The sequence below is a fragment of the Amblyomma maculatum genome, chromosome 1, assembly GCF_055883805.1.
Source record: "Amblyomma maculatum isolate TAMU_Amacu chromosome 1, ASM5588380v1, whole genome shotgun sequence".
Taxonomy (NCBI): domain Eukaryota; kingdom Metazoa; phylum Arthropoda; class Arachnida; order Ixodida; family Ixodidae; genus Amblyomma; species Amblyomma maculatum.
In genome coordinates this window covers 290,200,294-290,217,312 of record NC_139344.1, presented here as the reverse complement: position 1 = coordinate 290,217,312, position 17,019 = coordinate 290,200,294, and the positions used below count along the sequence as shown (strand labels likewise).

Below are 17,019 nucleotides of genomic sequence, written 5' to 3'. Positions count from 1 at the left end.
CTGAGCCAAATGTTGCAACTGACACCAAATGTAATGACGTAAGAATACCTTGCGGCCATCGCTGGCATGGCAGTTGACATTGATGGATGTGAGCAGTGACAACAACTTCTCCTCGTTACCACTGCGGGCAGACTCGAGCAGCTCATCCTTGCGGTAGTCACCTGTGAGCACACTACGAGTAGATGGGTCGGCCAGGTCCAGCGGAATCTTGCCATCAGTGTTGCGGATAGATGCGTCTGCTCCATGCTGCAGAAGCACTGCACAGATCCATTTGCACCACAGATGGTTGGTTGGTGTGACTAGTTTTTAAAGTGCACTTTCAGCTAATGAATTCTCTCCCAGAAGCAGTAAGATGCGGTGGAAATGAATGTGTCTCTTAGCTTTTTCAATGTACTAAATGAAAAAACATGCTTTACACTTCCTACTTTGCCAATTCCCATGAAATGAATGAGGCACTCAGGTCGGCCTCAGATTTCTGTTATGAAGTACAGCGCTGAAAACAAAGATGAGAAAAGCTAAGGACACCTTTTTCGCTGTCACTTAAGGCAATTTCCTTAAAGAAGCGCCAGATAAATTTTAGAGGTACTTAAGTGGCAATAAATCCAGCAGTATTTCATTATTAGTTGATGCCTCACCAGTTTCAGAAGCTAAAGCCGTTGCAGACGAATTTAACAAATACTTTCAATTCGTATATGCTTCAAAAGATAGCAGTGCTGTTACTGAGCGAAAAGGATTTTTGTCTCCCATGTCTTATGTTGTTTCCCAAAAAGGTACAGCCAAACCTCAATATAACGAACATGCATATAATGAATTATTGAATATATCGAACGCTTCCGAAATATTTTTGTCCAACATATGAACTTTTAACTTCCTATAGCGAGCGCGGTTCGGCATAAAACGGATATAACAAATTTCGCGACGCCAAGCCCTATCTCACTTTAATAGCAGGAGACAGGCTTAATTGCACTATAAGTGTGTTATGCAGCGCAGCAAACGTTCAGGACTACCTCGTAGGCGCTGACAGCGCCAGATGCCACGTCGGCATTGAGAGTTCACAGCCAAAGAAATCGTTCGCATCTCACAATAGCTGCCAGTGCTGTTTCACTAGCGAATGTTGCTTTTGCCCTTTTGCGTCTTTTGCGTTTTAGTGTTAGCAGCGGCGTGGCCGTCGTAGCGTTCTGTGAAGGCTGCGTCAGTAGTAGTGTTGAGTGTGGTGCGCGGGTGTGCGTAGTGCTGTGATGGCGGTAAACATGAAAAAAAGAGCAGCACTGAGATTAAAGACCAAGCTCGAGATAATTCAGCATGTGGAGAGGCCCGGATCACTGTTTTGCTTGCCACCAATATAGACGCCACTGTGAAGCTGCGACCCTTCGTCATCGAGAGATATAAAACCCCGAGATGCATGAAAGGGGGTCTCATACTCCCCGTAGAGTATGCTTCCAGCAAGAAATACTGGATGACGCGTGAACTTTTTGCGAAGTGGCTGCATTCTTGGGACTGCAAGCTTGTGCGCGAGGGTCGCAAAGTGTGCATCCTCGTTGATAACTGTACCGCACAAAACACAGATGTCGCACTCAATAACATTGAAGTTCGCTTTCTTCCGCCTAACTCTACAGCCAAGCTGCAGCCTTTAGACCAGGGCGTCATGAGGGCCTTCAAGGCAGTTTACAAGAGGAGACTGATTGACACTCTTCTCGTGAAGCTTCATATGAAACAGAACTTACGATCGACTTGCTGGGAGCATTAAAGCGGCATGGGACAGCATGAAAGGCAAAACAACTGCCAATTGCTTTCGGCGTGCAGATTTTGTTCCAGCAGAGGCCCGTGCATCAAGTGACGCTGGTGATGAGCCCGACGAAGCAGAAGCAGAGCTCCGCGAGCTCGATGAGGCCTGAAACGATTTTTCACATCTTGTTGGCAACATTCCTGCAACAATGACTGTGGAAGACTTTGTGCAACGACATCGCGGCAACCACGACTGTACTGACGGACGCTGAAATCGCTGTGGAAGTTTTCGAACATCCCACAGACGAAGCTCAGGCTGACCCTGCAGCAGTGAGAACATTGACCTCACAAGAAGCGCTTGCTGCATTGAATTTACTGCGCCGCTACTGCAGTGCTATTGAGGACAGTGGGTTCGCCCTTGGTGAGGGTTTGCAAACTGTGGAACAGGGCGTGATACGGAACGCGATCAACACAAAAAAGCAGGCCGCGATAATGCAGTTCTTTACGCCTATATAAATGGGCGTGACCCAAGTAAGCACCCTCAGAGTTGCTGTGCCTTCTCTGATTGGATTTTGTTGCTCTTTTTTTGTTTCTACAAAACTTTATATTACAAATTATGGATATAGCGAACTATTTTCCAATTTTTTAACTGTTCATTATAACTAGGTTTCACTGTATTTTTAACTTGCTTCTTGACCTTGACGCAAAAAAAAACAAATGGCCCTGATAAGATACCCACAGTTTTCCTGCGCCACTATGCTAAATGGATTTCGCACTACTAGTTGATAGCGTATAAGGCCTCGCTAGAGCAGTGTCTTGTTCCGTCAAACTGGAGAAGTGCCCGTGTCATCCCTATATTCAAATCAACCGATCGCATGTCCATTTCCAATTACCATCAGATTTTCTTGACATTGACAAGCTGAAAAATACTAGAGCACATTATCTACCACCACTTGACTGTCTTTCTGAAAGAATATAATCTCATATTAGAAGCGCAGCATGGGTGTCGACGTGGCTTGTCGACTGTGACACAACTGCTTAGCGCATGTTATGACTTCAAATTCGCTATTAATAACAAAGAACAGATCGACAAATTATTCTTAGACTATGCCAAAGCCTTTGACAAAGTCCTTCGTAATAAATTATTACAGAAACTTTATGCCATCAGAACAAATAGTACACTCATTAAGTTTATTAGTCAATATGTTCAAATTGACAAGTACTGCTCAGAGACCCTGCAAGTAATTTTGGGGTGCCACAAGGCTCATTATTTATGTTAATGATATTGTAAAAGCTGTATGCAGCGATGGTAAGATAAAAGCTTTTCACAGATGATTGAGTTCTTTACACCTCAGTTAAATCTAAATAAAATTGACCAAATTAAGCTTAACAAAAGTCTCAAAGAAATTTCAAAATGGGACATGTATTTAAATACTGATAAGTACTTAATTATTTATTTTTAAAGGGGGGTTTTACTGTGTTTAAACAGGGATAATAGCCCTTTCTAAACTGCACGGCGAACCGTACAAGAACACAGCCAGTCTAGGCACACACAAGCGAGCTCGAGCAGCGCAGCAGCCGTTCTCATCCTCGTCTTCGTGATATCATCGCATAGTTCACTACAATTTCCCCCGGAGCGAAGAGGAGCCCCCCTGGCGACCTATGGCAAGGGCAAGGGCAGCGGATCGTAGTAAGTTTTTAGGCGGCTCACGTGCAGTTCCGCGGCCGCGATGACGCATGTCCGAAGAGGGAGTGAAAGGCTCCATGATATAATTCACAGGGGAGGTTTGGCGGTCGATGCGGTAGGGGCCGCAGTACTCGGTTCGAAATTTTGATGACAATCTCGGTGGGGTGCCAGGAACCCAGAGCCAAACAAGGGATCCTGCAGGAAAAACGTGTGGCTTCTGATCTTTGTCGTGATGATGCTTTTGGCAGCCTTGAGATTCTGATGTAAAACTCCGGGCCAACTAGCGACATTCCTCCGCATGTTTGGCAACGTCTGAAAGGGGAGTCCACTCGGAGCAGTCGGGACGATATGGTAAAATAGTGTCCATCGTGGATGACGCCTCACGCCCATAAAGGAGGAAGAAAGGGCTAAATCCAGTGGTTGATTGCGTGGCGGTATTATATGCGTACGTCACGAAAAGAAGAACAGCGTCCCAGTTGGTCTGATCAGCAGCAACGTACATTGTGAGCATATTTCTGAGAGCATGATTGAAGCGCTCAGTCAGCCCGTTAGTTCGAGGGTGGTAGGCTGTGGTGGTCCGATGTATGATGTGACATTCGGCCAGTAGAGCTTCACCGACGTTGGAAAGGAAGACGCGGCCTCGGTCACTCAACAGCTCTCGCGGAGCACCGTGGCAAAGAACAAAATGATGTAGCAAGAACAGGGCAACTTCACGGGCAGTAGCGGCGGGTGAGGCGGCGGTCTCGGCATACCGGGTGAGGCGGTCGATGCCGACGATAATCCATCAATTCTCGGAGACCGTGCAGGGAAGTGACCCGTAAAGGTCAACGCCAATGCGATCAAAAAGACGGGCCGGGCATGGAAGTGGTTGCAAGGGGCCAGAGGTCCGAGGTGTGGATGACTTCCGGCGTTGACAGGAGATGCAGGAGCGGACGTATTTGCGAATATAACCATATGGCATAATTTTGATAGAGGAGTAACCAATAGAGCTAGTGCAGAAGCATTACTTGACATGGCCTTCAATTTCAGTTTGAAACAGATAATCCTAGAACCAACACGCGTCACTTGTTCAACACGTAGTACCCTGGACCTGACTTTCACAAGCGACGACATTCCACTTAGCTGCTATTCTTGGGAAGTGATAGACGGTATATCTGACCACAAGGCACAACACGTAGTACCCTGGACCTGACTTTCATAAGCGACGACATTCCACTTAGCTGCTATTCTTGGGAAGTGATAGACGGTATATCTGACCACAAGGCAATGAAGTGCTCCATATCGCTATTCGAAATGCCGCAACAAAGAAAATCAATTACCCAGATCTATAACTGGTCTCGGGCGGATGATGTAAGCATTCTGGATTATTTTGATAGCGCTTCTGAATGCTTCTCCCAACGATCCGCTGATCGTACAGTGTCAGTCAATGAACTGTGGCTGTCATTCAAAGCCATTGCCCAGCATTGCCTATCGGCTTTTGTTCCTACCAAAGTAAAAATGGTACAGAAGAATAATCCTTGGATTTCAAGAGAAATTATTCACTTAAAACGCAAAATTTCAAGGTTACGAAAACTTAGAAATAAGACCCCTATCTATAGTATAGCTATAGTATCAAAATTCGAGAGATGTCGAAAACTCTGAAAGAATAATAAACAATGCAAAGCATAAATATATTAACATTGCGCTGAAGAAGTTTACCAAGCAGTCTCCGAATAAATTCTGGTGTTATCTATCTTCCAGGGCGCATAAGAAGAGCAATTTACCGCCAAAAGACGCTTTGCAAAAGGCTAACCAATTTTACAATTATTTTAAATCAGTGTTCACTCTTGATGACGGCATCATGCCTCAACTGTCATTGGATGATCAGGTTAGTTACGATAAACTCGAAGATTTAACCTTAACCCAGCCCGGTATTTTCTCTTTACTGCTCAATATTGATTGAAAAAAAAGTCTAATGGCCCTGACAACTTACCAAATGCGTTTCTCAAAAGATATGCCGAGTGGATTTCGAGGTACTTACTATTGATTTACAAAAAGTCCCTTGATACTTCTGAAGTGCCTAAAGATTGGCAAGTAGCTAAAGTTGATCAGATTTTCAAATCAGGCGATAGTTCGAATCCTTCAAACTACCGCCCTGTTTCACTCACATGCACTGCATGTAAGATACTTGAGCATATTATTCTTAAACACTTAATAACATTTGTTGAACGAAACAATATCCTACACCCAAACCAGCATGGATTTAGAAAAGGCCTGTCAACGACAACACAGCTAATAGAAACCATACATGACCTAGCCCTCACAATTGATAAACGTGGACAGATTGATCTGATATTTTTAGACTTATCAAAAGCTTTTGATCGCGTATCCCATAAAAAGTTACTTTACAAAATCCACAGCTATCTTGGCATCTGCGATGAAACCAAATGGTTGGAAGCGTATCTTTCAGGCCATCGTCAGTTTGTATTTTTTGAAAACCAGTCTTCAGACCAAGTCGATGCACTTTCTGGCGTACCGCAAGGCACAGTCCTTGCCCCGATCCTTTTTCTCCTGCATATTAATGACATAGCACGCAGCCTTAATGTGACAATTCGAATGTTTGCTGACGATTGCATCATATACAAAGAAATTATTACCTATGAAGATCAGCTGCACTTACATCAATAGACGACTGGTGTCAGAACTGGCAAATGAAAATTAACAATGAAAAGTCTGTCGTCATGGCTGTAACCAGAAAACAAAATCCAGTTTCTTTTCCTTACAGTATACAGCACACACCAATAAAACAAGTGAGTGAATATAAGTACCTAGGAGTGATACTCTCATCAGACTTGAAATGGAAGAAACATGTTACATTTATAACAGGCAAGGCTCTTTCTGCTCTCCATTCATTAAAGCGGGCAATAAGCTCTGTAGCACCAGATACGAAAATTCTGGATTACACCACACTAATTCGTCCTATACTCGAACATAGCATAATCGCCTGGTTCCCATATACGAAACAATGTACACAAAAATTAGAGAATGTCCAACGGAAATCAATAAGATTTGTATACAACAGATATAGACGTGATGATTCACGAACCGAACTTTTGAATCAAGTTTTTTGTCGAAAAAATTCTCTTACAACACGGCACCCCAGAAGTGCTCATCACGGACCGGGGAACGGCTATTACGGCAGAGCTGACGCAAGCCATCCTGGAATACAGTCATACAAGCCATTGACGAACTACTGCGTACCATCCCCAGACAAATGGACTTACGGAGCGTCTGCACAAAACAAACATGATTGCAATGTACGTCGAGGTCGAATACAAGACATGGGACGCCATTCTACCCTACGTCCTCTTCGCTTATAATACCGCCGTCCAGGAGACAACCGAGTCGACCCCGTTCAGCCTTGTGTATGGCAGGCAGTCCACGACGAAGCTCGATGCAATGCTGCCGCACGTAACCGACGAGGAGAACCTGGACGTCACCGCCTACCTTCAACGTGCAGAGGACGCCCGAAGACCCGCCCAAATGCGCATTAAAGATCACCAACGAACCGACACACGACGTTGCAACTTACGACGACGCGATGCTGAGTACAAGCCGGGGTTTGGACGCCGATTCATCGCCGCAGACTGAGCGAAAAGCTTTTACACCGATACTTCAACCTGTACAAAGTGCTTCGCCGACTAGGACAATTGGACTATGAGGTCGTTCCCAAAGGCGTGACAGCATCTCAGCGGCGCCGAGTGCACCCAGAAATTGTGCATATTGTACGCCTTAACCCATATTACGCGCGCTAAAGGCTATTCATATTTTCTTCACAATGTTTATGTTAATTCATGTCTGTTTATTTTGAAACATTGAGGCGATGCTTTTTAAGGGGGGAGTAATGCCACAAACTATTTAAATCTTTATTTGTTCTTATTTGACAGCCACTGGCATGTGGCCTAATCATTGTGATTCTAGCGCGCTTAGCGATTCTGTTTCTGAGTTTGTTCATGCTTGTTGTCGCGAGACGACGCTTTATCATTTTCTTTGCCGCGAAAGATGCATCGAGACGTATCTCGAATATTCCAGCCGCTCGTGTGTGTTTCTACAAAGTTCCAGGTCACGCTAGTACCATTTGCGGCTTTATCTAGATCTTTCCTCTCAGCCTTTAAATTCAGTCTTTGTTCAACGACCGCCGAGCACGATTGTTGCCATCGCCGCCACCAAATCGCTTAGTTTTTTTGCGGGCGCAAGTCATCCCAATAAAGAGTTCATTTCAGTGCTTCTATACCTGTGTGTGTTCACTTGCGATCACGGCCTTATCACCATCACGAGACAATACCGTATATATTCATAAAATGAACTCACTTTTTTTTAAAGAGATACAGACATCACTTTGAGGGCAGGGTTTATTACAGAGGGAAATGTTGACTTTTTTTTACAAGAGTCAAAATTTCATAAATGTCTGTCTTCCATTAATTCATCCACTAATCCTAACTACAGCATGCGGGTGGTCAGCCACGATAATGACGCCGGTTTTCAGCACTGTTCACTTCAAAAAGTGCTGCTATCACGCATTCTAACTGTTCTGTGACAGTGGAAGGAAACCAAGAGGGGTGCGATAAAGCAAACATACTGGGCAAGTCCCAGACTACTTGCTGCACGCAGGAAGCAGCACATGACATGACTGCAGAGGCTGCTTGCAGGCCGCCATCTGCTATAGCAGATGATGCAAACCATTAGAGGCGCAATTCTTTCGCAGTGGACACCACCTCCAGTACGCGTGCAATCCTTAAGACAGGTAATAAAAGCGCAAATTAATCTGTTTATCGCGAACGGAGCGCAACATGCCTGAATGCGAAGTGCTTGACAGAACTCAGCTTCGCGGAGTTTCCTTGTCATTGCTTCTCGAAAAGTTCTCCCAAGGCCCAAGCAGCCCAACTCGCTGTACTTGAAAGCATACGAAAGCATTAACAAAAACATTTGCAACAAGCGTTAGCTGCACACAGGTTTGTGCAGCTGAAAAAATCTCGAAACAGGTAAAGAACGTATGGACAGCACAAGCAAACAAAAAGTACTCAGGGCTCTGAAAACATGTGTGTAGGGAATTTGAAACAAATAAAGCCAGGACACAATATTCACCTACTCAGAGACAAGCTAAGGGGCTCAAGTCACGGTCTAACACCCGATATCGTCTGCAGAAAACAGTATTGAGAATTAGCATGGAGTCTAGTTGGCTGCCAGAATGGCCCTACTTTGAGCTTTTGCTTTGCTGGTAGCGTGATTACATTCAGGTAGACGGTTTATGGGATTTAACATCCCAAAGCGACTTGGAGATGCCATAGTGGAGAGCTCTTGAAATTTCAACCATCTGCGACTCTTTAACATGCAGGGACATCGCGCAGCACATAAACACCTTGCTTTTCGAAGTGGCTGGAATTCAATCCCGCATTTTTGGACAAAGCAGTCGAGCGCCCCAACCTCTGCACAACCGCGGCGGGGCTTCATTCAGGTAGAGGGTGGGGCCAATTGTGCACTCTTAACCTGGAACCATCCCTATCTGCCCCCATTGCAAGTTTATTTACTGTTAGCTACATTTGCCTCTCACATTTGTAAGTTGACTAAATAGAATGTACCTAATGAGCTTTGGGATTGTTTTCCCTATTCAGTTTATTGTTACTACAAAAAGTGTACATGAAATGCACTTCTGAAGCACACTATTTTCTTGCGTGCAAAGTTTTCAGAAATGGTGGAACTGAGTACATGATGACCAGCTCGACAGAAAACATCTATACATATTAGCATCCTGTCAAAAATGCCAAGTTCTGCTTTTTCCAGGTCAAAAAAGACAGCAGGTCAGTGCTGTTTGTACATAAAGGTTTCTGAAAGTGTATTTTCGCCCTTATCCAGTGCCACATCGCGTTAATTGCAGACGGGTTGCTTCATTTCGCTTTACCGTCTCTCATGCTTTCACCCTGGCTTGCCCCCTCACTGTGACACCTGTGACATGCCCAAACCCTCACTTTTCCACTACTTGCGGGAACGTCCTTTTCCCCCAGGCAATACCCCTCATCCCACTTATTCTTTCTGGGAGGCTGCTTTGCGAACCGCTGAGCCAGCCGGCCAGAAATGGCTAGTGGATCGGGTTCTACGTGAAGCAAAAGCCCGCTGGACTAGCAAAGAACAACCCTGGAAGACATTTTTTTTTTTATCTAATAAAGTTGGTTCCATCCCATCCAAAGCGGACAAAAAATAGTCTGTTCTTAAAAATGCTTTCTTAAAATTACACTGGTGGATGTCGAGAAATTCTCAGGATTCAAGAACATCAATCTAATATTTAGAATATTTTCGAAAGATTTAGCAAGACAGCTCGTCAGGACTATTGGCCCATAGTTGTTAGAGGAGTTTAGCAACTTCCCAGATTTCTACATGCACAAGAACTTTGGTCGCAGCCACAACAAACGTGCCAGCCAAACTTGGCCCTACCACATCCCCCACCAGAAGAAAAAAAAATCACCCAGGCAGCTATAAAAGATGGCCTAAAGATGGCCTATACGATGCCACGCAGCCGTGGCAAAGTGTGCTCATGCAGGGTGCCTGCATTACTTGTATGACCCCACAGTCGAGAAAAATAAGACAAAAAAAAAAAAGTGTAGGCCTTCCTTTGAAAAGACATAATGTCATCTAGTTTCCATGTGTTCAACGTCATCACCACCATCGGCCAGACTATACCCACTACAGGCCGAACTGCTACGCTTTCCTTCCTTTGAAATCCAATTTATTACCCTTAGCGACCACCGGCTTTCCTCTCTTTGCACTACATGCACTGCCCATGCCAATTTCTTCTTGCTGATTTCCACTAGAATTTCATGAACTCGGGTTATTTCTTTGACCCACTGTAACCACTTCCTCTCTTACACTTACCATTTTCTGTTCCATAGCTCTCTGTACTATCCTTAACTTAAGCAGAACCCTTTTCGTTAACCTCCACGTTTCAGCCCCATAGGTGAATAAAGGTAAGATGCAAATGTTTATTACTTTCCTCTTAACCCTTTGAGGGTTTCTGCCTTAAATATACGGTGGCGTTTTCCATGATGCATGCTCACTGGGAGGTGCTGCCACCTTCTAGGAGTTACAAGCAGCAGTCGAAATTTATTGCACTGCCTTCTTGCTAAAATAAACAGAACTGATTCCTAGCTGCAGTGTGTCGCATGGCCTACAACAACGCCCTTTCGTGGTTTCGGTTTTGCCACATGATCGCAACGGAGGCGCGGAAAACTTGATTTCTATCTTTATGGGCGCTTCTATGCAGGGGATAAACAGAACTGATTCCTATACTTCGTCTCACAAGATGCTTGCAGCACTGCGAAAGGTACGGCTCTCTTGTCCATCAGAGCTGCGCACACTATACGACTGCGCCAGTCGCCCCGACAAATTGCTCTATCCATGTGAAAGAAGGCTTACTAGTAGTTAGCTTCATTATGTCTCTAGCAGGCGGCGCGTTGTCTTTTTGTTCTTTCTTTTGTTTTTGGACCGCGGAACGCCCGTTCCAAAGGGACTGGCCCCACTTTTTTCTTTTGTCACCATCTGTTAGTATCAGATCCTCGGTTGTCATGTCACAATCATTTTCTGTGTTTGTTATGTGCATATAAATTTATTTGCTCCAGCGTGGTCATTGCACAAGTAAGTTGTGTCGAATGCAGGCCGGGGCAGTGGGATTTCGATGATGGCGGAATGAAAAACAATCGCATGTGCAGCGCGAAAGTCAACACACAAGTGCTCAAAATTAATCCAGAGCCCTCCACTACGGCGCCTGAGATATCTCATGAAAGACGATATTGTTCTCATTTTCGTTACTCTCACTGCGACAGTAGTGAATGGTCCAGACTTGTGCGTGCACATTCAAGGGGCTCATCACATCTTCCTCACCCCAACTCCATTCAGCGCTGCTGGTGCGTCCTCCAAGTTTACAACAATAGCTGGTCCTTGGTCAACAACATTTCTTCCTCACTGATAGCATGCTGCACATAATCCTTCGATTTCTCAGCTGTCACTTTGCTGATGCCTTGCCAAACCAGAGGCTCCACGTCTTGGAGCCTAAATGTCTTGTTTCGACTGGCCACGAAACACTTGACGTCGCTCCAAACAAGCTCTATCAGATTCACTTGGCAGTGGTAGGGCGGCAAGCGCACGAGATGGCCAGCAGCTTCAGCGATGCAGTCTACAGGGTATCGGTCCCCACCTGTGTCCAAGTTGTTGACAAGCTGCATGAGCTCAGCCTTCCCCATGTCACTGCTCCACGCGACACCTTTTCCACGCAGCCAAGCCTGCATCTCCTTTTTGAGGCTACTCATCCGCGGCACCTTATCCTGCTTCACAGAATGATATGGCGCATTGTCCATCACTATAACGCTGCCGGGTGGTAGTAGCGGGAGAGGTTTCTGGGAGAACCACTTCTTGTAGTGTTCCCCGTTCATTTCCTTGTGGTAGTTGCCAGAGTTTTTCTTAGCTCGGAAAACTTCCGCTGCACCTTCGATAAAACCTTGTTCACTGCTGCAGTGCGTAACAATGAACCCGCCACCTTTGCCACTGGGGTTTTGTAGACCAGTCGACAGTCCGGATCGATGTACTTCGTGCTCAGATTGGATGCTGCAGCCAGTCCACACTCGACTTGGCGTGTGGCTGGCGGTGACCCACGTTCCGTCGGTGAAAAAAATTGGTCTACCTTGGCGTCGCAGCTCCGCTATCTGACACAGGTACCGGCAGAGACACTGCACAATATGCGTCGCTTCGATTAGCATTGCATTGCGAGAGCACTTCTTGTATTGGAAGCCGAGTTTCTCTAGCATCCTCTGCATTGTCGCTGTGGACACAGTCGGTAGCGAGTCGTCATTTGCGAAATGTGCTACCACCTTTGCAATAGTTGGAATTTCACCTCTCTGGAAAAAGCTGTGCACCACCCTCCACAACACGCTCAGATCAAAATCGTCCAGCTTCTTTTTCCACTCCGTACCTCTTCTGCCAGCACGCTTCTTTGGTGATAGCACTCGGCCCACCTGCAACACCTCCGTTGTCCACTGGTAGAGCGTACACTCGCTCACCTGAGAGAGTTTTGCCGTCCTCTTGATGAGCGCATTGTACTTGAGCTGCCCCCACTGTCAACGCAAAGCGCTTCAAAAACATTTAAAGCCAGGCGCTTCGCCTGCTTGGGAAAACAGCGCACTGTCAGTGTGCGGCACACAGGGGAGACAACCAAAATAACAGCTTGAGGGGCTAGTTGATGAAAGAGAATAAGATTGGGATGGAGCGCATTTGGCAAGCACTCGCAGATTATGACCAGCAGCTTACCGGTATCGCTCAAGAGGAAAGTGTACAACAGTTGCATCTTGCCTGTACTCACCTATGGGGCTGAAACGTGGAGGCTAACCAAGAGAGTTCTACTTAAGTTGAGGACAACCCAGAGGGCTATGGAACGAAAAATGGTAGGGGTAACATTAAGAGATAGAAAGCGTGCAGAGTGGGTCAGAGAAATAACTCAAGTTAATGACATTCTAGTGGAAATTAAGAAGAAGAAATGGACATGGGCAGGACATGTAGTGCGAAGAGAGGATAACCGATGGTCGCTGAGGGTAACAAACTGGATTCCAAGGGAAGGAAAGCGTAGCAGGGGGAGGCAGAAAGTTAGGTGGGCGGATGAGATTAAGAAGTTCGCAGGGGTCAAGTGGATGCAGCTAGCACAGAACCGGGTTAAGTGGAGAAATAGGGGAGAGGCCTTCGCCCTGCAGTGGGTATAATCAGGCTGATGATGATGATGATGATGAATACCCAGAAATGTGGTGCAACAAACCCAAACAAAAACACTCTCTACTATCTAAGTCTACCAGTCCAAGCAATAATTTGAATTGCTGTGTTTGTTGATTTATAATAGCCCCACACTGCTCAAACATTTGAAGGACTATTTTTTGTTTCCACAGCCCTGATTGCACGAGAGAGCTATACCTTTCGCAGTGCTGCAAACATCTTGTGAGACGAAGTATAGCTGCAGTGTAGCCGGCCCCGTCTGTGGCAACGCCCTTGCGTGGTTTCGGCTTCAACACGTGATCGGAACAAGCGCCTGAAACTTGATTTTTATCTTTATGGGCACTCCCGTGCAAGGGCCACAGAAGCTGATTTCCATCTTTATTAGTGCTTCTGTTAGCTTGTTTATCATCGATGCTCATGAGGTATTCTCCGCACTCCTTGTTTACTGAGTTTCCTGGGGTTCCTGAGTTTGCAGTGCCGAGCGATGTTCACTCCAAAATATGGTTCCTAGTATTTTTTTACAACTTTTCCCCGAGTTTACTCATTTTGTACTCTCAAAACCCACAATAAAGTAATCTGACCATCTGGGAAAGTTTTCTTTTTTTGTAAATTCAACCCTCAAAGGGTTCAGCGATACCGGTAAGCTGCTAGCCGTAATCTGTGAGTACTTACCAAATGCACTCCATCCTAATCTCGTTCTCCTAGTTAAGTTACATGATCTGGATCTGCGGTTACTACCTATCCTAAGTAGTATACATATTTGCTTACCACTTCCAGTGCTTCACAGAAGCAGCAGTTTACAATAGGTAGCGAAGCACTGGCTTCAACACCGTACAGTAAAAAAATATTGACATAACTACCATAGTACATAACAATTTTGCATAACTTATAAAAGACCTTTCCACAGATTGCAGCACCGCGCCATATCCTGGCGGATCCAAGCAAAGCACCATGCCGTCATGCGTCTTCTCGTGCACGTTGTTGGTGCTTCCTTGCAAAACGCAGCAAGCACCGGATTGCTTTGATGGTTAGCTACTAGTCTTTGTGCAATTTTTTCGTGAATTTTGAAGCGAAAGTCTCACTACTCCATGTAAAGCCAAGATCGCCATGCGTGGCACACACCGCTACAGCGAACGCTCCGTAACCATGGCAACAAGCTGTGCCTTTCCAAGGTGCTCCGCCGCCGGGCTCCAGATGCACGCATCGGAGTGGAGAGAAGAAGGGTTGTTTCCACACTATGCATGCGCGCGCCACCAAACAGCTGCAGTGGGAAAACGCCAGACTTTTCGTGTCGGCTGATAATCCATGGATGAAGAACAAAACACCCAACTGTGCAACACGATACAAAGGAATGGTGGGCACAACGTAATTAAAAGAAAACAGCGGGAAGCAGCAGAGCAGCAAGGATGCCGAGATGGCAGAGAAAAGTTTGCCTGAGAACCGGCAGAGTCGGAGAGACGTTAGCGTGGCGGAGCTCCACTTTCCCAGAGGGCTTTGCGCGCCCACTTGGTGACGCGCCGGAATTACCGTATTTACTCGCATAATGCTCACACTTTTTTTTTGCGGAAAATTAATGCTAAGTTGGGGGGTGCGCTAATTATTCGGGGGAACTTTTCGAGCAAATGTTTTAAGAGCGCTAAAAGCAAATTTAAATAGGTGCGAATCGTGATTCTTAGGTCATCTATTATAAATATAACCAAAACATTGCTTTCAAGTAGAACTTACCCTTGTTATAAAAGTACAGGGTCGCCAAAAGCACTTTATTTACCGCACGAAGCCTCATCATCACTCCCAGCGTTCCGTGGTATAATGCTCACAGCAGACCACACAGTTCTACTCTTGATCAGAGACTTGATCAGAGTCCGTGTCGACACTGCAATCGCTGTCTCCAGTAGCGTACTACAGTTGAACCCCGCAATAACGAAATTACCGGGGGCGAGAAAATTTTTCGTTCTCGCGAGAATTTCGTTATCGCGAAAACGGGACTGTACAGATGAATAAGTACGAACCTGAACCTGCGGAAGCGCAACTTTATTTAAAAAAGTCTGTAATCGACGTTTGCCTCTTCTTGCTTTGCAGCAGCGTCAAAACTCTGCTCTCGCAACTGAGCAGGCTTTCCATTGCAATATCGTCATCGTGAGCACCGATGAACGAACGTAAGGTGTCGAGAGCATCGAGCACATCCCGCGGACTTGCCTCCTTTTTCTCGAGCTGATCGTCGTCGCCTTTGTCGTCACTCTCCTCAGTTATGCTGCACACATTCTTGATGATGGTGTCATCTGTCGATTCCTCATGGACAATTACATCTTCATCCACAAAGAGGAAGTCGTCCAATGCCTCCGGCACAGTCTCGTCAACACCGCACAGCTACTGCCATGCGCTAACCAGTGCGGCCCTTTCTTTGCCAGCTGCGACCCTGGCGATGCGGCGGGTGCGAGCTGCTCAGTAGCGAACCCCGCGTGCTGGAACGAGTTTTGAACAATAGTTGCTCTTGTTGCCGTCCACACCGCGGCCACCATTTCCAGGGCCATGAACAAATCAACTTCCAACGGGCGCTTCATCTCAATGTTTAAGAGCAGCCGTTGAAGAAGCCTCCCTCGGTACGCGCACTTAACACTTTGTATCACACCTTGGTCCAAGGGCTGAATCACGGAGGTACAGTTCGGGGGAAAAAATATCAGGCGGATGTTGGTCAAAGCTGTGTCATCAACGTGATGTGCACTGCAATTATCCAAGAACAGGCACACAAACCTTCCTGCCTTTCGCATATCTCCATCGAAGGTGGCCAGCCAACTCCCAAAGATGGCGCGGGTCATCCAGGATTTATGGTTGGCTGTGTATTGCACGGGCAGCCTGCGACCCCCCCCTAAAGCAATGTGGCTTTTTACTGCGGCCGATGACGAGGAGCGGACGCTTATCGGAGCCGTCCATGTTGGAACACAACAATATCGTGATGCGTTTCTTGCTCTGCTTTCCACCATGGCATCGCTGCTGTTTTAGTTCCAGTGTTTTTGACGGCAGCATTTCATAGAACAGGCCAGTTTCATCGGCGTTGTAAATGTCGCAGGGCTTGTATTCGGCTTCGATGTCTTCGTACGTCTTTCGCATCCAAGTTGATGCCGATTCCGCATCGACGCTTGCAGATTCACCCGAAAGTACTTTGGCAACAATATTATGCCTCGCCTTAAAACGGCTCAGCCAACCGGCACTCGCCTTGAAATCGTTGTACCCTAATAGGCAAGCGAAGCCGAGGGCTTTTTTGCTGTACTAAGGCCCCGGACAGCGGCACCTTGTTGGCTCTCTGTTCTAAAGACCAGGCATACACAGCCTTGTCTACATCTTCAAAAGTCGCTGTTGTCACCGTCTTGTGCTGCGCACGTGCTCCATTCTTCAGGGCAGCCAAGATGCTGTCTTTGCACTTCAGTATTGTCGACAGCGAACTGCACAGAATTCCAAACTCTTCCGCAATATCCATCTTCTTCCTTCCTTTGGCAGCTTGTGCGATGAGTTCAGCCTTCTCCTGAAGCGTCAAGAACTTCCGCTTTTTGGTCGGAGGAGGCATCTTGTCAGCACGTCGGTACGTCAACGTCGGCTCGCCAGACAAAGAAACAGTGAATGCGTGGCCTGCTGGCATGGAGAAAACAACAAACATCCATGATGGCGATACGATGATGGTGATGGTGGCGCTGCCCTCTGGCGCAGCAAAGCCACAAGTTAAACATAAGAGAATAAAAAATTTAAAGAAACAAAAACCATTGCCCGTCATCGCACTGTACAGAAAAATTTCGGCAACAAAAAAATAACTCATCATGGACATGCCCATT

General features: G+C 46.2%; 1 protein-coding gene across 1 annotated transcript in view; it reads right to left on the bottom strand.

The window, feature by feature from the left end:
* Tnks (tankyrase) overlaps positions 1-17,019 on the bottom strand; it is a 334,637-nt gene that overhangs the window by 300,305 nt on the left and 17,313 nt on the right. The window contains exon 3 of the mRNA XM_084591573.1: positions 49-257. Within this exon, the coding sequence (XP_084447699.1) occupies positions 49-257 (209 nt within the window). The remainder of the gene's footprint in view (positions 1-48; positions 258-17,019) is intronic.